This window comes from Xiphias gladius, chromosome 9, assembly GCF_016859285.1.
Source record: "Xiphias gladius isolate SHS-SW01 ecotype Sanya breed wild chromosome 9, ASM1685928v1, whole genome shotgun sequence".
Lineage (NCBI taxonomy): Eukaryota > Metazoa > Chordata > Actinopteri > Istiophoriformes > Xiphiidae > Xiphias > Xiphias gladius.
Genome location: NC_053408.1, coordinates 9,012,868 through 9,038,381, shown reverse-complemented (window position 1 = coordinate 9,038,381; position 25,514 = coordinate 9,012,868). Strand labels below are relative to the sequence as shown.

General features: G+C 41.0%; 1 protein-coding gene across 2 annotated transcripts in view; it reads right to left on the bottom strand.

The window, feature by feature from the left end:
* LOC120794891 (testican-2-like) overlaps window positions 1-21,971 on the bottom strand; it is a 39,869-nt gene extending 17,898 nt beyond the window's left edge. The window contains exons 1-3 of one of the 2 annotated variants that reach the window (XM_040136297.1): window positions 21,765-21,971; window positions 4,809-4,817; window positions 2,722-2,767 (exon numbers count right to left, since the gene is read on the bottom strand). In XM_040136297.1, coding sequence (XP_039992231.1) covers window positions 2,722-2,767; window positions 4,809-4,817; window positions 21,765-21,941 — 232 coding nt within the window. In that variant the 5' untranslated portion in view covers window positions 21,942-21,971. The remainder of the gene's footprint in view (window positions 1-2,721; window positions 2,768-4,808; window positions 4,818-21,764) is intronic. The other variant, XM_040136298.1, reaches the window with a different exon arrangement.
* Window positions 21,972-25,514: the final 3,543 nt, after the last annotated feature.

Here is a 25,514-nt window from a genome sequence, read left to right as displayed (position 1 = left end):
CAGCATCCTCCAAGAAAATCTTTTTCGTCAACCATTTGTCTTACATTCAAATTGTAAGAAAGTGCATTTAATAAAGTACTTTAGTGTTTCTGCACACACACAAAAAAAGATCTGCAAAGACCTGCTAAATGGCTGCCAAAAATAGTAGCACTTGTCTGAAACTGAAAAGATTTAGCTCTGATAAATATTAAAAGCATGAGAGAGATGGGCCCATCTGACAGCTTTAAGTAAATTAGTTTCAACTGGATTTGCAATTACTGTCATCTCCGAAGACTCTTTTATATCCTTCGACTTAGGTGGCCGCTGAGTTAAAGCAGCCTGTAGCTTTTATTCAACTCCAATGGAGCTATAAAATTCACTTTTAATAAAAGAGGATACAACATACACGCTCACCTCTAATTCAAACACAGTATGTCTGAATCATTTCCTGACGTTTTTTTTACAAATGGATGCATAATCACTCTCACTTGTTTTTATGAACCAATTAGTACAATTTGTCTCTAGGCACAAAAGAAGTCTAATTTATCAGCACAAATAAAGGATGTCAAGGTCAAGTGTGACAGCTCCTCTGTTAAGTCAGGGCAGAGGGCACCTTACTGTTTTGAAATGGCCATCAAACACGGAGCAACTCTGCACTCTGCAGAGCTGAGCTGACGTCTCAATTAGCTCAATTAAAAAAGCCCCGGAGCTGACGTCTCAATTAGCCCCCGGGGTGTCTGAGGTCTCCTGTTAGGTTATTTGTTCTGTCCGGGGCTTGCAGGTACACTTTGCTGGTGTTGCCTCTGTCTTGTTGAATTTGCAATGACCACGACCTTGATCAAATAGGTGTGCAGAATTAGGCCTTCAAATACTTTTAAGTGAGGCGTTGGGGCTGTGGCCTGACCCCCCACACACACCTTGCAACAGGAGCACACTGGTAACCCTAAGGTCCTGCCAAATTGCCTACAACATGTAGGAGTAGTACCTTTATAACCTGACCTGTGGGATGATTCATACTTCACTTCATAACCTCCACCATAGAAGGGTTAGCATTTGACTAGTTTAATCAAGTAAAACCAGTGCTAATAGCCCACAGCTGCATGTCAATATCAGTGCTATTGCTCTGCTGACACAAGCATCTGTTCAGCTGAACTGCAGCTAAACCGGATGCACAATGGAGTTACTTTGAAATCCGCCAACGCGGGTGAGTCATCGCAACGTAACATATCAGTGGTGTAAATATGCCGCTGTACAATCTAATTTCTTATTTGTCTTGAAAATTGGTTTTAACAATTTACCCATTTAATTAATTTCTTGGGGAAATAATTAAGAAAGGAGGGATATACTCTATGTTTTAACTTTATAGACATTGAATTTATGATGATCAAATATCCATGATTATTATTCTGTAAGTCATATTGTGAAATGATTTGCCACTAAAATAAAATACTAAACAGATTTAAAAATTCTGTCCCTTCATAATTTCTTCTTGCTATGTTACACTTTTTTCACAAGCTACTCGTTAACTTTGTAGCATATGCTTTGTAGCATATAGTAGGTTCATGAGAGGCGTTTCACTAAAGGCGGGTGCCTGATGCAGCTAAAAACAAAGCTAAAGAAAGCGGTGAGAGTGAAAGAAATACATTTGTGGGCCAGAAAACCAAAACAATGAGCTGAAAGACGTTAAAATGCTCTGTAGAGCTTGGGGAACTCCAAAGTCGCATGGTTATTCTCTGTGGGTTCATCATTTCAAGCAAGCAACCTCACATAACTGTAGTCTTGTGATCCATTGTTGGTGTAAAAATTTTGATCATGCTGCATGTTTAGTTTAAAGGTCAGATACCTTGATTTCTAGTGGCAGCCTGGTTTAAACCATAGCAGTTAGGTTTCATATCATTAGTAGTTTTCAGTGGGAACTACATACGTATTTTCTACTGGATGCAAAAAAAAGTGAAAAACTGAGTTAATCAGCATGTCCCTGGAAAGACACATTGATGTTGAAATTTTCAAATGCTTGACTCAATTCTACTCGTTCATTTTGTTATGACTTGGGTAATCTGACTATTTAAAATTACAAATTTGGAAGATTCTGCAACATTTGCAGATATATGAAGTCTCTAAGTGTTTTCTTGTATTTTTTTTTCATTTCCGTTGATTATAAATTAGAACCATTTGATTGAAATGGCAAAGAGCTATTCAACATGCTCCCATAGTCCCCATTCCTCTTCCACAGCTGATTTTCTACGAGTGAGATTTTTTTCTTCTACTAGGAACAGACCCCATGGAAGTAAATAGAGCCTGGTGGGAGTTCTGAGTTGAGCCCTCAGCAACAAAGGCAATTATGGAAGGCTTTTCAAACTAATGGATCTGACTGAAGGCTCAGCCTCGCCTTTCCTGAATCACAACTGCGTTCTCACCCTACGCAAGCTCTGACACCTCGGACCTGCGCTCACCACAAGCTGGATGAAATCAGACAACTTCTGCAATTACAAGAAGCCAGCACTTCGATAATGTGCACCACAGTATTCCACTATCTGGAGCTAATGTATAAAGGCAAACAGTTCTTAGCATTGATTATGCAGGTAGAATCTGATATACAGCTGGGGTTTTTTTTGTCTTTACCGTAGAACTGACCATTTAAGTATAATACAGCAGCATAAGAAAGTGGAAAACCCCACAGCCATCATCATTATATGTCTGCAGAAAAATCTTTTCTAATTAGATAAAATACATTTTTCTTACTTTCATCAGAACCCATGTTCTCCTCAATGTTTCTGATGTAGTCATCCTGGAAGGGAAAAATATTTGCATCAATTCATTTAATAATTCATTTTAGGCAACACAATGCAGAAGGTATGCTCTCGCTCTTATGTGTCATGATTTTTCAGCCATTAAGAGAATAATTCAGAAGAGCATAAATAATGAAGGAGAATAACAGACATACAAAATTATACAGAAACCTTGCCACACGCAGTGAATGAGTTTAAATGTGAGTGTGATTTTAGCTGTTTGAAATATGTAGCTCTCTCTCTTGAATAGATGGGCTTTAAGAGAATGCAAGTGGGCTAAAAGCATATTATCATAACACACAAAACCTTCAATCCACGGTTTAAATAAATTGTTAATTTCTGTGAGCATTTTTACTCACTATATACTGTATGTTCCATTGATTTACGAATCTTCTCTATTTCAGTCTTGGAGTTAAAATAAATAATAAACACTGGAAACACAAATCTAAGCAAGTACTTACACAGCCACAAAATAATGAATCAGGTCAAAGAGAGATTATCTCCCATATATCCTACTCCTAATCACTATCGCTATAAAATTCTGCTCTTTTGCTGATGACATTCAATTATTCTTTCCTATACGATATTTAATTACTTTAAGTGGTGGATGAATAAACGTTTTGTCATGATAATAACATAACCGTCCAGTCAAATTCTGCACTTCCTCATCAACCAAAACAATATATATTTTTACTTATTTGTATCTGCTGTTTTCCTTTCTTATTTTTATCTGCTCTGTTTCCTGTACTGCTGTAACACCTTTATTCGTCTTCTGTGCAACAACAAATACTATCGTGTCTAATTTTTTAATTATGGACTTAAAAACAGCAGTCCTCCAGATTAAAACACAAATTAGATTTCCCCTCAGTTTTCCAAATAATTATTCATGTATCAATTTCTTTTCTCTAAAAACTTAAAATAATTGTTGAAATTTCCTAATAAAAACTGCATGAAGTTCAAATCTTTCAACAAACCTCAATCTCATTTCAGACCTGTTGTCCTTATATAAGACAATCAGCAGCTTGAAATCATCAGGCCACACCCTCCAGGTTGTTCCCCCTTTTAAGGAGTTGTTGAATTGGTTTTTTTTTACACTTAAGTTTTTGTTCAGATTAGACAAAAGAGATCTAAAAGTGTTAAATTGTGAGTTTTAGAGGTGCTACTATGCAGATTTTGTTACCTTTGAACAGTCAGGATAGCTGTTTCCCCACTATTTTGACATACAGAATAAACACCATGATTATTATATTCCTTTTTATTACTATTGTGGTTTTTCCCATTGCAAATGCACATTCTAACATTAAATAAACGACCACAACAAGACTCTGAAAGCTTAAATGTGTCTCATAAAAGGACTTGGACGATCTTAGCTCCCGCACTGGTGCAGAGGGAATATTTGCAAACTAACTCTGGTTTTTAGATTATGTCCCTGGCGGCGCTGCGCTTGAATGATAATAAAAATTCAGCATCCCCCTGCCGTATCCATTCTGACCCATTTCTCTCCGTGTCAGGACAGAGAGGATCAACTATAAAGCAGTTACTACTCGGCACGAGGCCCAGAGAGGACCCTGAGGATCAGGTCTGTTCAGTTTAGCTTGGTCTTATTCTGCTCAGGGGACACGAAGACTGAGCTCTCAAGTCAAGCTGAACAAGTATAGCCGAAGGCATCTTAAATACTGTGCGCAGAGTTAAAGGAATAGTTTTTGTATTTACACTTGTTTTTCTGCATTGAATTGATGGTACCTTACCAAATATTATTGTATTCTTATTGATATTTTTACTTATTTTCTAGGAACTGTTATTTCTGTTTCACATATTGTTTGTAATCCTTTTTGTCTTTATGTTGCGACGTCTTACACTGCTGAGCTGTAGTCCAAGACAAATTTACACCACGGCAGGCAATGTCGCTTCACTAGTTTGTATTTTTTGTTCTTTAGGCAAAATCAGCTCTCACTCATTGAGCAGGTCATACCTCCAGCATAAAAGAGATGTGAAAGGAAAGACAGACAGTGCTTTGTACACAACAAAAGAGACACTAACCTCGACTTCCTGTGGCAATGACAAGCAGCAGTGTGGGAGAAAGAAAGGGAGAGCCATTGTTAGAGATTAAAAAAAAAAAAAAAAAACACTTGACAGTTTTCATTTTCCTTCCATTCAGCATGCAAACAGTGGGTTGGTGTATTATAGTTATGGCAGCAGGTTAAACTGTCAGCCCTTAATGCACACTGATTGCAAATACATGCCTTAGTCTCGCTCCTCTCTGGGGACAACATAAGACATTCACAGAGGATTAGGAGTGCCTATTAACCGAGGATGATCAGCTGCCACTTCTATGAGCTGGCAGGGGTCCCGATCACTAAGGGCTCATTCTATGCCTGTGTTTACAAGTGAGTGCCAAATGCCAGCCTCCCACCAGCTCAGAAGTTGTGGATAAGCCATGACATACTGCATCAGCCTTGGAAAAATACAGGCAAAGTGGTGGGAATCTTCAAAGTCAACGGGCAGATTTGATTTAGATGTTTTTTTTTATTTTTTTATATTTGCAGCAGCAGACACACGGAGCACATTTACTAAGCGTAGCATTGACATCACAGAGAGATATAGCTCCTTTAAGTACAACCTTGAGTTAACAGGGGAGTGACTACTTTCCTTTCATTCCGTTGCAGCGTCTTGGCTTTGGTCCAGGGGCATTACACATCAAAACCCACCACAGCCTCTCCCTGTGTGTGTCATCGTTCAATGCTCCAGTGTGTTTGAGAGAAATATAGCACTGCATGGTTTATTTCAACAACTCAACCCAGTCAATAAACCTAATTGTAATACACGCACACACACAGCCATACCTGTCTACTTAACAGTATGTCTGTTACGGCATCTTAATATATCACTATGAACAATTTACAGGCCACACAAGGACAAGCACAAAACCCAGCTGAAGGCTCCAAAAGGCCGAAGCAGGAATTCATAAATGAGCCGTAGCAGGACTCTAGATTTCACCACAATGGATGTTTCTTGGAGGTAAATATTTTCTCTGTAGCAGGGAAAATGTCCAGGTGCTAAATACACGAAGGGCAATATTACTGTTCACTTTTATCAGCTGGATGTCTGCAATGAATCATGTGAGAAGAAAAAGTATTAACTTTTAACATGTCGTATGGAATGTAAACACCTCCATACTCCTTCTCCTCTGATCTGCCCCTTTACATGGAATTTTTAGGGGTTATAGCCATAACACTGAACTCTCAGGGTGACACCGCAGCATAAAGAGAGCCAAAATAACTGCTAAACCCTTAAATCAGGCGCAGAATCTGCTTTTGCAAATCATAAAATCCAGCCAAAACAGCCACCCCAATCATCAAAAATCCGACTCCAACATGTCACTTGTCGGAGGTAATGATTACTTCATTAATTATTCGCAGTGCTTCCGCAATTACCCAGCTCACAGTGCTGCAGGGGCCAAAGGGAGCCCTACAACGTGTCCTTAAGGCTGGAGTGCTTATCTTCTCCCAGCAGCAGTGTGACAGCAAGGACGCAAGGCTGAGGCTGCATTTAGTCCTTCACCAAGGTTGAGAACTAATGCTGTCCCACTGAATCCCATCCAGGCTGCTCCTACAGTTCACAGCAAGCCCAGACAAAGGGGGGGGGGAATCAGGGAGCATGGGGGTATGATATTCATGGTGGAGGTCCCCTGAGTTATGTGATTCATATCACACACATCACCTCCTCTGCCATTTGTCAACAAGGCTGTAATGCAGCCTGTGTAAAACAGAGCCGGGAGGCTAATGGAGCTTGACTATCCAGATGCTGCGAGTACTCCTCCTGGAACGCTTGGTGGTATTAGGCTGACAGCATTTTGCTGCAAGCCTGACTGCACTCCTCTGAGTTAATGTCTATCTGACCTCGACCGAACCCTGTCTGCTGGTGACATTAACACCGCCATAACCCTGAACCACCAAAACCCAACGTAACCCGCACACACCTGTCCTGAGTGACACCAAAGTGTTCATACACATCCCACTTCTGCATGATAACCATGGGGGTAAGCTGAACTTTCAACCCGTAAACCATTTCACAGCATGTCTGTTACTTTGCAAGGAAGTTGGTACGCTGTTTTTGTATGTGAGCTAGCTAGTAGCTACCTTCGGCATTGGTCCGCTACTACAGTAGCAAAAACACTGAAATGGATACCAGACAAAAATATGGAAAACAATAAAATTAAACATTAAAAGGGACGTCAAGGTGGCCTAGTTGTCTAAGTTATCATGTCGTTAGACAAGAAAGTCAAAAGGACAATTGTGCAATACCTCAGATTTCGCTACATGGTAACATTTTAATTTGAGCCTTCTACAATATCTGCATATGGCATCCATGGCATGGCTAAGGTTAGAGAAAGGTTGTGGTTATGTAAAATAAATAAAAGAGTGTGGGGACAAGTGCCGACAAGAAAAGTTTTGCCTTAAAAACAAAGATTGTTGGAAGGTGTCTTTGGGAGTCTCAGAAACTGCCTCCAGACAGCAACAAAGCAAAGTTAACAGGCAGAGAAAATAATGGCATTTTCTTTTTGATGGATGACCAACCTCTATTCGCATTTGAATGATTATTATGTACATTAACTTATGTGATATAAGTATCTTAAAATAGATGCATCACATTTTTAGTGGCTTATGAAGAGCTTAGTAGAAGAAAGAGATGAGTACTGGATTAGTAAAAGTATTAGCAGATACTCATTTGTAATTTGTATCTGAAAAAGTAGAGTTTAGCCATCTGTAATGTTTACACAGGTTTACCCACAGCAAAGTGTTAGAGGTCAAGTGCAATTCACAAGCGACGCCCTGCATCCTTGGCACCTCGAACACGGAATACAAACTAAGTAGTAATCTAAAAATGAAGGGAATATTCATCTCCAAAGAGTACATTCAAGATAAAATCCCCAAGCAGAAATGTTGGAAGAGAAGCTTGCAGGCTCGAGAGCTGCTGGAGCACGACCTCACGTCAGCTCACCAGAGAAATGCTCACAGGGTAAAAAAAAATGTCACAGTGAAAATCTGCATCTCCTCGCCCTGCTGCAATGATCCATCCTGTGCATGCAGCCCGCTCGCTCCGTCACTGCAGCTCATCTGTCGCTGTAATGTGACAGGGTCGGTACAGTCTGGGCGCTAAAGGACACTTACACACATAAACCCAACCCTAAACTTCGACACACACACAGATATATATCACACACATACACCTTCAACCCAAGTCTGCTGCAGAGAATTTACCAGAAACAGAGAAAACATTTGAAATCAAACGATATATTATATATATTTTACACATTTTACAGACCAGACCACCTCCATACACACACAACCCTGTACACACACAAATATATATCTATCTTCTCAACTACAGCTGAAGGAATGATAAGCTCCTCTCTGCCCACAGAACATCATATTTCCCTGTCTAATTCAGAGTGATTCCTTATCCACAGACACTGGGTCCTAACAGCCTGTTCCAATGAATAGGTCATCCTGCCTTAAATGAACAGTTAGACATTTTGGGAAATACGCTTATTTACTTTCTGGCAGAGGGTTTGAGAAAAAGATAGAGACCACTCTCATGTCTGAACGGTAAATATGAAGCTACAGCCAGCATCTGGTTAGCTTAACCTAGCACAAAGACTGGAAGTAGGTAGGAGTAGCTCTGTCCAGAAGCAAGTTTTTGGTCTTTGTACAGATTGCACAAGAGATATAGTGCTAAATTAGTGAGCTTTAGAGGTGCTGGTTGGTATATTTTATTACGATTGGATAGGGCCAGATTAACTGTTTCCATCTCATCTGTTTAATTTGTACAAAGACCAAAGTGTAAAAACGATAAGGAAAAGAAGAAAAGAAAGGGATTGCATGTATTTCCCAAAATGGCAACCTATTCCTTTTCAAAACATGTCAGCAGATTTTTGACATGTTTTATGATGTGTTTTCAGTGAACTTTGGTGGAAATTTAGTTTAGGCCACTGATAAGTACTGTAATTGTTTTTTTAGTGTGCATCTAGATCCAATAGTGGCATCATGTGGCCAAGTATGTTTGTAGAAACTCCTGAATTGTTAGGCCTAGAAGCTACTTTCTTTTCCCTAAATTCTTTGCTTCAAAATTAATCCATCCTGCTGTGTCGATAACATTTCCTGCCATTTCATTTTGTGCTAAACATTTTCTTCACTACTCCTACAGTAAAGATTTCATCCAATCATTACCAAACATTTGGGTGATAAAACATTAAAATTTTCCACAAATTGGCCTCCAAACTTTTATGGCAAATATATATGACAACTGCACATACCAACTTCAAGCGAGTCTGCAAAATTTGATGGCATTTGGCTTTTAGGTGGCAGTACAGCAATATGATCAATATACAGACGGGATGTATTCTTTAAAAAGCTCTGGCTGCCCATCAGCATGTTTATCTCTATCTGAGTTTTTCTGGGTCCAGATTCAGATTTATGCTGAACTCACACAGACACACAGACACACAGACACACACACACACACACACACACACACACACACACACACACACACACACAGTTCCAAGAGTTTTAGTTCAGAGGCTCTGCTTTTCAGATGAAATCCCTCTCTGTCAGGGCAATTAGTGTGTGCTTCATCCTCCGCAATAGTCCTTATTTATATTCTTAAGATGATATTTGCAGTAAAGACATAATTTAAGCAGCAGGATATGAGTTAGAGGTTAAATGAAGATCTGGACATTTTGCTTTTCCTCCAGTTGTCATTTAATCAGCTTCATGAAGTCATTTAGTCCGGCAGTAACTGGATAAACACAGGCTGACGGATGGACTGGTGATCCGGGTCAGGTCTGTAATGAAAGGAGACCTGCGAGAGGCTTTCTTCAGCTGATTTCTCTGCTCTGGGCCGGGGCCGTGTCATCTGATCAGGTCACTGAGGTGTATCTGCCTCCCCGACTGGCAGGACATAGTCAGCTCATCATTCACCGGGCCGACATTTGCACAGTAATGTGCTTTGCTTGATTAATGTAGCCGAATTAGCTACGTCTCCCTACTTTAAATCCTTGCAAAAGGGCACACAGGCGGAGGCTGTTGTGAATCTACATTCCACCCTCTGTCTCTCTGTAGTTACCAGGGAGCAGCGGGAGTGCATCTCGCCTTTGTCGGGTCATTATGGCGCCCCGATTCAGCATGCTGGGGCCTGAGTAGTGGAGGTAATGTCTCGCTCTGTTTGCACCCCACCGCCTTTGAAAACGACAGAGAAATGGGAGAGACACTAATGGCGCAGACCCACCGCAGATTGAACCACTTAGAAATGCATTACAGTGTTCCAAAATGACACTTTGCGTCTTTCAGCCTGAACCTCCTGGCTTTAGAGTAGCAAAACGTTGCATTTTCACTTGAACATGAGGCACAAAATCACACAGAATCAATTAAGGACATATTTTCACATCTCCTTTGAATCCACATACCAACTCATGTGGTTCCTATGGCTGTATATACAATCAATTCCTCAGATACTTTTAGATACGTAAGATACTTACTGAAACGTGATGGGTCTAAAATTTCTACACCATTTGCTCTGACAGACATTAACATGATCTAAGGTTGTATTTCAGACTGTTTAAGGTGATTACATGCTGTGTATATGAAAGTTTGAGAATTTTCATCACACTCCAAAGATAAAATAAGAAACCCACAGAGAAAAATGGGGGTGTCTCGATTGCAAGAAAACACCGGAGCATTATGGGATTAAGTCGCAGCCCAGCAACACAGAGCTGGATCAAATTGATCATCGGAGCCAGAATGCTCGGGTGCCTGCAGGCGAAGGACGCATATTGTTTCACAAGGTAAGACGCCTGCCTGCAATGCAGTACAGTACAGGGCACAATCTGCAGCCATCTCTGCACACTGAAGGGCATGTCTCTCTTCCCAAGCCACGAAGTAGCCAACTGTCAAGCTTGCATCCATCTGAAACATTTGCACTGCACAGAAATGCAGAAATCACCAGGCCGACTGGGGGGTTTAGGTCCTGCCTCCAAATGCAGATGATTGAACTAACCGGACTCCAAGTCACATGTATGGTTAGAATAAAAGAGGCTCTGTTCAACCTGAAACAAGAGTCTAAAAACATTAAGACCTTCTGACGAGAGGCTTTTTTTTTTTTGGAGCTGCTGCCATCGGCTAATAAGACTACATTTCAAGAAGTTGCATCACAGAAAATGAACCTTTTCCATTCTCTGGAGCCCTTAAGCTGTGGTCTCCAAATCCCTCGTGAAGTGGTACATGAAAGAGTAGCCAGGCTCACTTTCCTGTAGCAGACTCCATATTTGAATCGAGCCATTGCATGCTCTGAGAGATGCAGTAATTGGGGAGGAGGAGGACAGAGCGGATTCAGAAAAATGGATTCTGTTGGACCCCACTGCTGAGCCAAGCAGAACCCTGGAACCCCCCCACACACACACACACACCACCCATCCATTTGCAAAACAAAGAAGCAAAAAGAGAAGAGGCAAGCCTTCAGGTTGAGCTCCAGATGCCCCAGGGAGCTTGCAGTTAATGCAGGCCTCCTTCCCTGTGCTGAGCCATGCTGCTTCTGTATATAATAGCAGGAAAAAAAACCATAGTAAGACAAGCTTAAGCATTTGGCTCCACACAAACAAAAATACTTGATGCCAGTTTTCTATATTCACTATGTAGTAGCTAGACTCATCAATATTGATCTGCAAAAACAAAAACGTATCTGCATGCATAAATAGAAGAATAAGCTCAAATCTTGTTTGTTCCTGGCATACTTATCTAACCCAGGAAACTTAAATCAATATCGAATGTGGTGGAGGCTAAGAAAATAAATTCCACCCCAATAGACTCTAACAAACTGACTTTGTTTCCCTGGAGACTAAAAACAAGCCTTGAAAGGTTTTGCTACTTAAAACACAAGCCGTCTTTATGAACTGGTTATTACAAAGTTGTGACTGATTTGGAAATTTTCAGGGATCAAACAGACATTTTAAGGACCAGATTCAATTCTGCTTCTCCTCATGAAATTTAATTTACGCCAAGGAAGCTGTGCAAAAACAGCAAGAAAGAAAAAGCCAAACCCATGTACAAGTATAGCATCATGTATGTATTATGTATATTCATGTATCTTACCCAGCTGCTAGACGTGGTAAATACGTCATCAAACAGTACATCATTAAATACAGTATTTCTTTACAACATGTTTTCCCGTGTTTTGATGTCACTGTCAGCTCGGTTGAAATAATTTCTTTAGTCCAAAGTCCATGGTGTATTAAACCACTTATTTTTCTATATTCACATTTGTTTATTGTTTAATTCAAGGTTATGTTAACTACAGTCGAGCGTCAAGATTTTGGTTGTGCTGAAACGCTGTGCAACCATTTGAGCTTGTTGTAGTGCACTGTCAGCATGTGTGTTCAGCAAACCTCCAAAAACTGGGGTTACAATATCATTTTACCACTGTCTATCTGAGCTATGATTATTATGTTTTTTGCAGTTTCCAAATTTTTAACAGCTACGCCTGCTCTTTAAATTAATTACGCTCCAAAGACAAGTCCATTGAAGCTGCAGAGCTCTTTTAGAACTGAACGTCGGTTTAGAAACCACCAGCATGGTTAAGAGAAGATAATGATGATAACCAAACCAGTTGCGATGCTGCAGGGAGCTGAATGGGACAGCTCACAGGGATAGCTAAGTTAAATACGCTAGCTGGCTGATTACATTTAATTCCCCCTGTCTGCCATGGCAATGAGAACAAATTGGGTTGTTGTGGCTGCTGATAATGCTAATCTCCTGCAATGGCAGCAGGATATTACAGTAAAACGGGGAGCCACATTGAGATGTCACGTTATGGCTTTAGGAGGGACTACATCACGCATAAATGAAATTCTGTCGGGTTCTTTCAACTGAGAAAAAAGCTATTAGCGCTTTAGCTCTGCACCCTATCCCTACTATACGTTTTGCTTGATTAAGGTCATTTCAATATGACTTTGTAGTGTGTATCCATTATCCTGCAAACTCGATAAATTAACAGTCTCTGTCGCTCTCTCTCACACACACACACAAACACACACACACAGGGACACAGAAACAAATATATCCTCCACACACCACACATAGTAAATAGAGCTTGTACACAGACAGGATCACAGTCCTTTCCAAGGATGCCCTTGACACCTCCTTCTCACTCTGACCGTGAATACAGAGAGGAGGCTCAGCTCACCTTTCTCCTCCGTATAAAGCTCTGGGATGGTCGGGCCAAAGGCGACCGGGCGCCTTTCTCATCCACCGTTAAAATCAAACATACAGAAGACTGTAAAATAGGGCTTATTCTCCCCAGGCAAGAGCATGTCCTCAAAGTTGTAGTGGCTCCCTGGCCTAATTGTAAAGTACTTGCCTTGCTGTTTGAACAGTGAGTGATTTGTGGCCTAAAGCAAAGAATATATATCACTGCCAGGTTGAACCTGTGCAGCTCGTATTATTACACGTGTTGTTATTGAACAGAAGCGATATGACTGTTTGCTCAGACCCCGTGTTTAGTGCAGCTTGGTCCTGGACAATTCATAACAATAATGGCGGACCCAAACACACATCTATCAAAAATATAAAACCACCCAAGGCAGACCTGAGTATATTCAGGAAAGTACAGATATGCCAAGTTGCTTGTATGCTTTTTTTCCCCAAGTTTAATAATTTCCACTAAAATAACAGGTCCCATGACTGCACCTTTTCCGGAGGGAAATTTCAGCAGGTGAAGCCGTTTCTAAAGTGTTTACCCAGTGAAGGGTAAACTGATTCAGCCTCGTGAGTGTGAGCGATAACAATAAAGGTCATTGCAGATAAACAGATAGGGATGTCATTGTAGTCAAGTGGCGGATGAATTTCCAGCTGACAATAAATACGGGTGGATTTATTATTGTCAAGTTCCTCTTGTCTGTAATGATATATATTAGATTTTATTTTACCAACCTGTGAAATGCATTTCTAAGGGAGGGGCCTCAGCTAGTTTTAGTGAAAATCTACTAATCTAAATCTTACCAGGCATAAGAGGAAGGGTCAATAATCTCTGCCCAAACCTAACATTATCTGACTAATAGAGGTCTATGCCAAGCATCTTCAGACTGGAACCTGTTTACAACTAACATAATTTACATTTCAATTATTGCACAGAGAGCTTGAAATTGTAAGCGAAATATACGTCAGGAAATATACAAACTCTGACTTATTAGGAATGCCAAGAGGGGTCAGTTAACTCTCTTCAGGCCTAAAACAAATCATCCAAAAGATGATATTAAACAGAGCCTCTTACCACTCACATCAAATGCTGTATTTTACAATATAAACAGGATGTGTGTTTTATTAACATAAATAGTCAACTTTTTTATTTTTTGGCCATCCTTTTATTTTTAATTTAATTTATCCTTTTATTTTTGCTGCATTTTACATTTCTGTTTTTGCTTTTTTGCTGTACTAGGAGCGCCGCTCAAGAGATGGTAATGTCGGTTAGTAGTTTGGATAGTCCACCACTTTGAAAGTTAGAGGGCTTTGTCCTCTAACTTTCATGTCTTGACAACTATTAGATGGCTTGGTATGAATTTTGGTACAGACATTCATCTAGTGCCATCATCAGGTCAAAATTTAAATTGTCAAAACAATGGCATTAATGACATTCCCATCAGGCTCAGCTGTACACTGTGTTAATTGCTGATTAGCCAATGCCAACATGACCGTGAGCGTGCTAGCATGTGGACATTAGCATTTAGCTCAAAGATCCACTGTGCTAAGTACAGCCCCATGGAGCTGCTAGCATTGCTGTGGACTCTCAGAATTGTTTTTTTAGTTCTTTTACCTTTATGTAATTATATTCAACTTTTAATATCTATCTTTTGTTTGTTTCTTGTCTATTGTTACATTTGTGTATTCATGGACCCCGGAAAGCCTAGCAATCACACTGGCAGTTACAGGGGTTAAAGGGGATCTTGTGAACAATGAAAACTCAGCCTTCCATAAGTTTCTTCTATCAACTCATAGTCAGCGATGTTATAGTTCAGTTTGTTTGTTAAAAAGCTGGATCATCGATTGAGTCTTGCGGTGCCATCATGCCAGCCATGAATGAAGATGGACACACAACCCGAGTGGCAGCATTTATCGCTCTGCCTGCAGCAACGAATAGAGGAGCTTCACCAGCACAGAGAAAACTCTCAGGCAGATGCCACTATAAATAATGCATGAACAATAGAGCCAGAGGAAGAACCTTGGAACAGCTAATTATTCAGCTCGACATTTCAGCAACTCTCATTGCTGTTGCTGTGTGTTCATACGCTGATGTAGTAGGTGCAACCAGGCTCCATTATGAAACACGTTAATCTACATGTACTGTCCTACCACAAGTAGTTTCCTCGTGCTCAGCCACGGTGGAAGAGGGAAAGAGATTTTGTATATTTGGACAATCTGTGGGCTGCGGAACATGGCTTTGCTTATGAAAAAGCTTTCCTGCTGTTCAAGGCAGCTGTTGAGCTTCTCTCTGTGTTTCCTTTGCATTTTTTGCGAAGCACAAATTGCTATCGGGCTTTTTCACAGGAGCGACAACACAAAACAGCCTCTCCACTCAATTAAGAGTCACCCACGCCTGTGTTGGGAAGCCAGCAGGATCCCCTTTCTTCTCTGTTTCCACTGTGAATCTTATCTGAGCAGTCCAAATACTCGCAGCAAATCCCCCCCCGACATTCACCTCCAGTAAAAGACATACATGGTAATAACAAGAAACAAGAAAGCATCTCATTCCGCCACTACTGCCATTTTGATCTCATTAGTGTGCAGCGAGCAGATCTCCACAGATAGTTGATTTGATGGGTTGATCTTCAGATTCACACAGCAGAGGAAATACAGATAACTAATAGCTCATCTAACTATTATGGTTTCACCCATCTTAATGTTCAACCCCCCACACTGCCATTCACTTCTAATTGCAAATAGGCCTCATCTTTATATAGTCTACAATTGCATACTGTCCTCTTACTCTAATTTTTCTAATATTTCATATCCGTAATTACACTGGCTGCTAGCGCTGGACCATAAATCCTGTGGGAGGTGAATAAATGGCCGAGGTTGATGACAGGAACAGAAAAAGCCACAGCTGGCGGTGTGACTTTGAGCTAAGGGAGCTCAGTGTCACTTAGGATGAAACAGCATCACATTCGCTGTTCATCTACAGAAAAAGAGAGTGAACCCTGGTCTTGCATTTATCAAAGAGCCCTCACGGAGGAGCTGAGCTGATGTATGATCAGTGACCAGGCCATTGCCATCATCTCACAAACAGCAAAAATAATGGCTCTGATCCATGTTTGGATGAGTCATCAGGTTGCGTATTAGAGCTCAGTTAGTTCATCCAATCTGCTTGCTATCCTTATGTATGTGTTGAAATAAAGGGCTTCTATGTCACCGTGGCTGGAGCACAGTCGAGTGCTGAAATGACAATGAAATGTTAAGAATTTTAATGGTCAAGATAATTTTGAGATGTTCAAGCCAAACAAAAAATGGCAAATTCTCTCAAATGTAAGGATTTGGTGTTTTCTTCTCTGTGTCTTATCATTGTAAATCTCAAGTCTTTGTATTTTGGACAAAAAATACAATTTAGAGAAGTAACCTTTAGCTCTGGAAGCACGTAATGGGCCTTTTTCAATATTTTTGTTACACTTTATAATTGACACAAGACTAAGAGTGTAAAGCCACGCTAACAGTTCTGTGAAGCTGGACTTTTGTCTCATAAGCTATTGGACGGATTATTATTAGGTTTGGTTCCTCATTAAAAACGGGGCAGGCAGTAGAGCAGGTGCAAACCTTAAGCAGCCCTGTGTGGTTGGCTGAGAGGCTGCACAGCTCCTTAATGAGATCCCTCTCTGCACTGCTCAGAGAGACGGGAGAATCTGGCCGTGAATGAACAGCACAGTATTGTTCACATGAGCGGTGGCCTGAGCTCCCACTGAGCAGATCCACCCGAAAACACCAGAATGCAAAGCAGAACTTGTGATGGGATGAAATAAAAAAATACATCAAGTAGACAAAGAAGTTGTTTAACCGATGAGCAGATTCGGGAAGATGCAATCCGCTAACTATAGCTAAGCTTAGCTTGCAGACTGTGCATTCGTAACCTCCTGGCCTGCTTTGTGAGGGTGAATTTTGTGAGGGAGCACCTACATCGTGAGATTTAATGTCTTGAAATTTGCAGTACAGCTTCAAACATTGATGCCAGTCATAATGGAGCTTGTATAACACCCTGTAAACTGCTGTGGATTATCCCTGCCTCTGCACCTGTTCTTGCTTACAACATTTCCTCATTATGTCCCCATGCCAGATAATCATATATACACTGGTCCGATTTAAACACCAATCAGATCAATCAAACCACCATCAATGTGTTTATAAAGCCCACGGGGAGATTTTTTTCCCCTCCGCTCTATTTAGATGCCGTATGAATATTCCTGCTTGCTGTTTTTGCACCAGGACTAGTAAACAAATACAAACCCGCCACATTTCAGATGGTGTTTCTCACTGCCCGGTACAGCAGAGAATAGCCCTATCTGAGCAGAGCCGAGCCAACTTGGCCGTCTGTCTCCCTACAGTATCACAGCTCCTCATGTGCTGTGGTTCCACAATCTCCTCGAGTTTTTGCTCTGATTCACACGGAGAAGCAGGACTGAGCAAGGGCACAAACATTTCCCATGCTAGTAAAATCCTATCAAAACCACTGAGACTGACAATGAACCAAATCTACACAACTGTTATTTACTCAGCATGTGATCTCCCTCCAAACCAGAGCAAAATGGTGAAATAAAATAGCTGAAAATGAAAGTACAAGAAGCCCACAACTACATTATTTGCTTTTTCTGGCAAAATAGATGACAAAATTACCAATACCAATCACATGTTTGTATGCTACGCATGTAGGTAAAGCTGGGAAGCAATTAACTAAGTGCTAGTTAGCGCTAGTCGCCAGGAAATAGTTACAGAATATCCCGTTAAAAGACAAACTGTTGTTTTCACATTTCTTTTGGTGTAGCATGCCGATTAAACAAATGAGATACAACAAGTTAATTAGTGAGCTTTCGATATGCTTGTAGGTATATTTTCTGCGTCTTTATGCTAAGTTGAGGTAATCGCTTGCTAGCTCTAACTCCATATTTAGCTTACAGATACAGCTTCAACATGTTGCTATAATTACTTCACTTTAATTATGTATTTACTTGTATTTTTTGTTTGAATACAAATGCTAAACCTTTGAGGAGGTCTTGACTAAATACCACTACAAACATTTGACTACACACACACACACAGTGGTCATAAAAAGTATCCACCCCCCAACTGTGACTTCTTCATCTTTTATGGTTTTACGAATTTGAATCACAGCAGATTAATAAAGCTTTAATGAAACTGATCAAAAGATTTGTTTTTGCTTTGACATTTAAGAGACATTCTCTGATGATCAGTCGCAGAAAAGCCTAATTAATCCACTGGGATTCAAAATTGTAAAACAATAAAAGTAGAAAAAGTCAGACAGCAGTGGTGATTGAACAACAGTACATTAATCATTCAGACAAGCAACAAAAGAATGATCTATAACTGAGTCATTGATTGATTCAGGGATTGATTAAGTCATTTTATATTAAATATCTGATTTTAGACAAAAAAATAAATCATTCAATATCTTTTTTGTTTATTTCTAGGTTTGTTTTAATCACACAATGAGGTCAAGATGCCCTCCAACATTTGCACGTGTCAAATTTAGATTCCGCATGCAGCTAAAAACAGATAGATTGAAAACACATCTAATACCCAACCTCTGGAGATCTCAAACAAATCTTGTCAGGACATTGTGGGTCAGCGTGCCCCACATATGGTGCTAAAGGCCCCATTCCACATTGTTCACCCACCTCTGTCAGGCAAGCACTGATCCAACCAGACAGGTAAAGTAAACCACTCCAAAAACCAGAAAAGATCATATTTAAATTTGCATGACAGCACAAATTTGCATTTCGATTTCAAATTCTTTAACAGGGCCTTCTATGCCCCTGGGGGTCCAGGGCTGTCAGACAAATTCCTGCATGCCACCAAACACGCGCAAAGGTAATGCAGCTACTGTCTGGTTGACACTGATAAGATTGATAAGGTGATGTTACCCAGCTATGAGATCAAACATAGTTCCGGATGTCAAAGTAGGGGCTTGGATCCGAGCTATTGCTGACCGACTCCTCCCTAGAGATGTCTAGCATCCTGATTCATGCCATGTCTTCTGTCCATTGGTACCAATTGTCACCGCTGTATCGATGTGGCAAACTCAGCGTCATAACCCCCTGACCCCTTACCATGCTCACTGTCTCTGCCGTCGCCCGCATAGCCCCTGGTTGGTTGTGTTTTTGATGCTGACAGGAGAGAGCTTAAGGCAAGGTTGGGTAATTTAAAATCCCCCCATTTACAGAATAACATAATACAATTCAACAGCCGATATCAGGCTCCAAAATGACCATAAAGTTGAATGAACACCTCTCTAAAACAGTTTCAACAACATTATCACCTCCATAAAGATAGGATTAATTGCAGGGCTGTTACATTAAAATGCATTGGTTTTAGCTGGTTAATAAACTGGCAACTGGGGTGTATATTAATGCACATATTTCCTAGCTCACTTCTGATATGTTTTTCCTGATTACTGAGACCAGATAAAGATAACAGGCTTTTGGACTGGGCTGAAGTTGTGTGATATGGCAGTAAAAGCCATGAGGTGAAATAAATTTGTATACCATTACAGAAATTGTTATTAGAGATGCACCGATCTGATATTCAAGATCAGTATTGGCACGATTCTGACTTAAAGCAACCTCCTACCCACGTTGAATAAAGTATTTTCGTCGAATGTCGCATAAAATTTAGTATTTCCACCAGCAATTACATTCATTCAGTCCCAGTGGTTTTAGTTTTTACCACCGTTCCCTGATCTCATATCAACCTTAAATAAAAATGACTCCAAGGTGATGTACACAGGATTTCAGTTTGGGGAAAAGAGAGCACTATTATCAGATCATTACTCCCTAACAGCAAATACCTTGTCTAGAGGCTCCAGAATCTGTATTAGACGGGACAGAGTTAGATTCAGCTCAACTTTAACTTCATGTCCTGGAGGGGAAATTTCTCTTGTAGCCAGTTGAAACACAAAAATGTGTAAAACAAAATGCATTGTTTACAGCATGACATAAAACCTGGTGGACATCTAGCCATCATCATTCCACCCAATCCTCAGTGGTTAAAACTAGACCTGAGCCTTTAACGGTTTGATGGCATGAGAGGCAAAAGAAACTCTCACCCTGAGAGACCTGGATCAGCGCATACCAGTTGGGTATTCTGTCTACACTGAGGTGGCTATATCTGTAATATCTGCGTTTATATTGAGCCATTGTGGGAAATGGTGCAATTTAATGAGCAGGACTGCTATATAGCTGTATTGGATTTACAGGATTTTGCACAACCTTGATTTATCAGGTTGTTAATTCAGTGGATTCACCCAAAACAGGTATCTTCGCAACTGGCTATTTTATCTATAAAATGGTTATTATGTTCAATGTCCTGAAATTTTACTGCGTCACAATATACATTATATAGCTATCACAGAGTACCATGACAGAAGATTTTATAAGTATCACCCACCTGTAACCTGGGTTAGTGCACTGACTGGGTGACCTCATAAAATGCCCTTTGTCATTCTCATATCAAAAAATGTATTACTTAAATGTAGGGATGCCACTAATAGTTCTTTTCATTTTTTGATTAATCTTCTGATTATTTTCTCAATTAATCTGTTAATCTGAAAAGTCCCCGAAAAAAAGTAAAAAAAAGAAAAAAAAAAAAAAGAAAGAAAGAAAAATCTCCTCAGAATTTGGCAGAGTCTAAAGTGATGTCTTGAAATTGCTCGTTTTGTCGGACAAACAGTCCAAAACCCTAATATATTCTATTTACCATCATATTTGATGATGAAAAGCAGCAAAAGCTGACATTTGACAAGCTACTGGCAAATGTTTGGCATTTTTGCTTGAAAAATACATACCCTCTGTAATTTTATAGATTATTCTATTGTCCATCTCTAGTGAATAGTCCTCCTGGCATGACTGAACAGAATAAACAAAGCTTTGCAAAGCTTTACAGCCCAGAAATCACTCTGGACAACAGATCCACACGAGTATTAAGAATTGTTTCTTGCCCTATACTTGATATTCGCGTTTCAGAGGACACAAATCTGATCTCTTGATCTGTGGCTTATCGGTCTCAGAGCTCTGGAAGCCTCCCAACTGCGAGCCCCACATTTTCTGTGCAGTATGGCAGATCAATGACTATTGATCAGCGAATACAGACACGGTTCGGGAATATTACCGTTACCCCGCAGGAGTTCGGAAATGGCCTTTGAGACTTGGTCTAATGTCGAAGATTTCCTTTGCGCTCTATGTTATTCGCTCTCACATAAGAAGGTCCATAGGTAAAAGTGTCGATTTAACCGCATAAATACATTTTTAAAATAGTAGCCCGTTCGACACGCCAGCCAATTAAAGGGTTGCCAATTCATGAAATATCTTCAGAAAATAAGGCACCTTGAAAAAAAAATGAAAGGAAATGTGTAAATGTATCAAAACATTTCATAAGGCGCGAGCACACGCATGCACGTGCACGTGCATTTATTCGCATCTGCCTAAGATTTTAAATCTTTAAACATACTCTCGTGTGTTATAGTTTTTCCTTATCCTTTTTTTTTTTAAGTATTCATGATGTATTAAGTGCTAATATTGCGCGTACCTGCACTTCAGAGCGACAGTTAACTGTGCGCAAAATCACCTGAGAAAACAAGCCGCGCTACCTCCACAGGCAGCGTCTCCAACGCCAGCGCGGATGAGATAAGACATGAGGAGATAAGTATGATCACACTAAACACGGCACTCACGTCTCTGAAGCGGTTCCAGTGCTTGATCTTACGGCTGTACTGGGAGATGGTGGACAGCCACTGCTCGTCCTCCATGAAATTCCCCGCTTTCCCCGCCTCTTTCCCACTTTTCACGTCCACCTGGAGCGAGAGGCCCGCCAGCAGGGACAGGCACGCGGCGATTCGCACGGCGACCATGTTGCTCGGGCGCTTGGGTTCTGGGATGTATCCTCCTCCGCCTCCCGCTGCTGCTGCTGCTGCTGCTGCTACTGTCCTCTAACCAAGGATCCACATACAAGAGCGCTGCTGCTGCTGCTGCTGCTGCTGCTGCTGCTTCTGATGCTGCTGCTGCTGCTCCAACAGACTGGATGGAAATGAGAGAGAGAGAGAGAGAGAGGAGGAGAGGGAGAGAGAGAGAGAGTGAGGGAGGAGGGAGAAAGGGAGTTAAAGGAGAGATTAGATTCTGCACTAATCATTTATTCTTGCTTACTTGAATTCATTTTTTTTTTTCTTCTGTTTTTAAGCAGCCAGCAGACACTCTCCCAGAAGTCCCGATAGTCACGCTGCAAATGAGTCATGCAAGCGGAACAGATGTTTATTGTTGTGCTGATGATCAATCAGATTTTACTCATTGTATTCAAACGGTTCTGGCAAAGGGCCAGTGCTTGTCTAGTGTCTATGCCGGCGAGACTCACTGGATCCGGCACCGGACGGCGAAATGGACAAGTCAATTTGAACAATGTGTGAGGGAAATTGCTGCAATTGAGCTAAAAGCCATAAGGCGGTGGTGCCCAAGCTGGGCTCCCCAGACTGCCGAGGGTCACTGAAGGGCTCCCAAGTGGCCTCGGGGGGGGGGGACAAGGTGCAGTTTATTTTCAAATGAGCACCATTTCATTCTTAACTTATTCAATAGCAGCGCAGAGAGATAATGTGCAAGAGTGACTGACTTCACAGGTGTCTGTAAGGTGTCCTGCTGTAAAATCTGAATCCACAAGTACCTGGAGCAAGCCTTCGTTATGGTTCTGTGGTCTAAACAACAACTCCTGTATCAATGACTGGCTTTTTATTTATTTATTTATTTATTTTAAAGTTGTGCTAATTTGACATTAAAATGTGAACCCAATATTCCTGCTAAGTTTTCTCTGAGGTCTAACAACATATACCTTCAGAGGCAACATCAGACTTATTGTCGGTAGAGCGAAAGGTCTCGTTGTATTTAAAACACAGTCGATCCAAGTACAAAGACAGAGCCAAGCTGTTTCCTTGAGAAATAAAAGCATGACTATAGGTGACACAAGACCGTTTCCCATAATCAACTCCAGTAAAGCCGCAATTGATGATTATTTTCATTATGGACTAATCTGCATTTTTCTTAATTAACCGATTAATTGTTTGGTCTGTAAATTGTCATAAAATATTTTTGTAGAGATACAGGAAGATACAATGTTTTAATTACTGAGCTTTAGAGATTTTGTTAACTTCAGATGGAGCCAGGCCAGCTGTTTGCCTCTGTTTCCAGGCTTTTATGCAAAGCTAAGATAACTGAATGCTGGCCGCTTAATTAACGGGCAGACACGTGATATCGTTCTTCTCATGTCACTCTTATGACAGAAAGTCAATAAGCATATTTCCCTTAATGTCGAAATATGCCATTAAGGACTTCATGAGTTGGTATTGCACTTCAGCCGTGCATTTCCCAAACCACATTTTCAATTAAATGAGCACAGAACAGTTGACACAGAATTGGCCCCGGACGTTTTGGGGGCAGTTGCCTGCTTTGCCCGGATAGTAATCCAGCCATGATCATACGACTTGCTTCAGAAGTCTTTGTGAATGTTATTTCAAGGTCCAAGGAAGAGAACTTTTAAACATACATGGATATACAAGTGGCGGTTGCCATCTATTGATGAATCCTTAGAGATTTTTATGCACGGTGTGGGTCAGTTTCTCCAGAGATGGTACTGTCTGTCATTCAGGAAACATCTCTGGAAGTCCAATGATTCACTTTTCTTGCTTTCTGCATAAACTGTATAAAACTATTCAAAATCAACTCAGTTTTTTATTGTTTTCGTATTGTCTATATTGTCTGCTAAAGCAGATCATTAAGGGGATCAATTATAACCAAGGCAACCGTTTCATCCTTCACTTCTCTTAAAAAATAAGACCACGTTTTTAACTGTATAATTTCAGCACTACATCAAATGGAAAACTCTCAATGTCTTATGCATTCACGCTCGTCCCTGTGAATCGGCATGACGTAAGCCTATTTGATACTGAACCTTGAGGTCTTGACTAACATTGAAAACAGTCTTTCATTGGTTTTGAACACTGCTCGTCTGAAAAAAAAAAAAAAGTTATGTTGTAAGGATGGGTTGTGGGATTGAAGAAGTAAAAAGTGATGTACTTTTTCCTCAACAATCTGTGACCTAGGGTTGTGCTGTACCTGCACATCATTTCCAGTCCAGCCACGTTATTCCTGCTGCTCCCTAAACTCTCAATGCCCTCTCCCTCTCGCTTCCTCCGCTCTCCATTTCATCCCCATGAAGATAAACATAATCCGGCGCTCTGAACTGATTCATTTGAGTTTAAGGTTACCAATATGAGGCCGAGTAGCCCGGGGCCGGATCACATTCCTGTGACGCTGCTTAGCTGGCCGAGCTAACTCTGACACTGGCATCGGAATAGTCGATGTGGCAGATGCAGGCTTTCCCGAGCGTGCAGAGCTCCAGATATGAGAGGCAAGGGCGGCGGGAGAAATGTCCCGCAGCATCAGGCAGCTGTGCACATCACCAGTACAAGTAGTTGGACATGATGTGATAATCGAGAGGTCGTCATCAGTCAAGCCACGATCAGGATGGATGTGCTGCAGATTAATGGTCACAGAGCTGAAATGGGTCGCTCGGAAGCATTTAAAGACTGTGTTCGGCTTCGCATCATTAGCTTTTAAGGATTGTTTTCGAGCTGAGATGATACTGGGAAGCCCCGCTCTGGACTGTGGCAGAGGAAGTCTCCCGCGGGAATCCTGCATGTGCAAGAACAGCAACAGCAAATGGAAAAAAATGTCGATGAAGGGCTTTGAGTTGTCCATCACTTCAGATGGGTTAGGTTAGGTTTAGGGATGACAAGACTCAGAGGACCTTATTTTTTTTTATTGCAGAGGGCTCTTATGGGCTCGCCTCTTCCGCTCCATCAGTATCTGAGGTAGCGGCACAGTGACCAGGGGCCCCCTAAAGACCTGTAATCACCGCAAACCATTTTTATACTTACAGTACACATGGTACAGGCAAAAAATAATTTTCTAGCAAGTTTGAGCTTAAATGATGAGACTGAGTTCTCAGAAATCAATGTCCTACATCCTCGTAACAGCACCAGGGAACCACCTTAGATCCCCCTCTAAATTCTCAAATTAGATTACGTCTGCTTTACCGAGAATCACTCGACAAATAGATTTACTTTTCAAATTACTGGGCGGCCGTTTGTGCCTCTCAGTCCGGATGACGGCGGTGAGCAACCTTGATGAAATTTAGTCGCATTTGAACGTCTCAGATGATCGTGTTAGCGTAGAGCTCTAATGCTCCCGTGAGGCTCCGACGGCCATTTCAGAGGGCCGAGGGTCACGTGATGTTGTTGTTGAATGCTAAAAATAGTAATTCTGTATTTGGTCAAAAAGATGAGGTGCTCAAATTTGTGGCGGTAAAGACGTATTTATCCTAAAATACCGACAGAAAATACCAGTGAAAAGTTGCGACTTTTTGTCAGCTTCTATCGGAG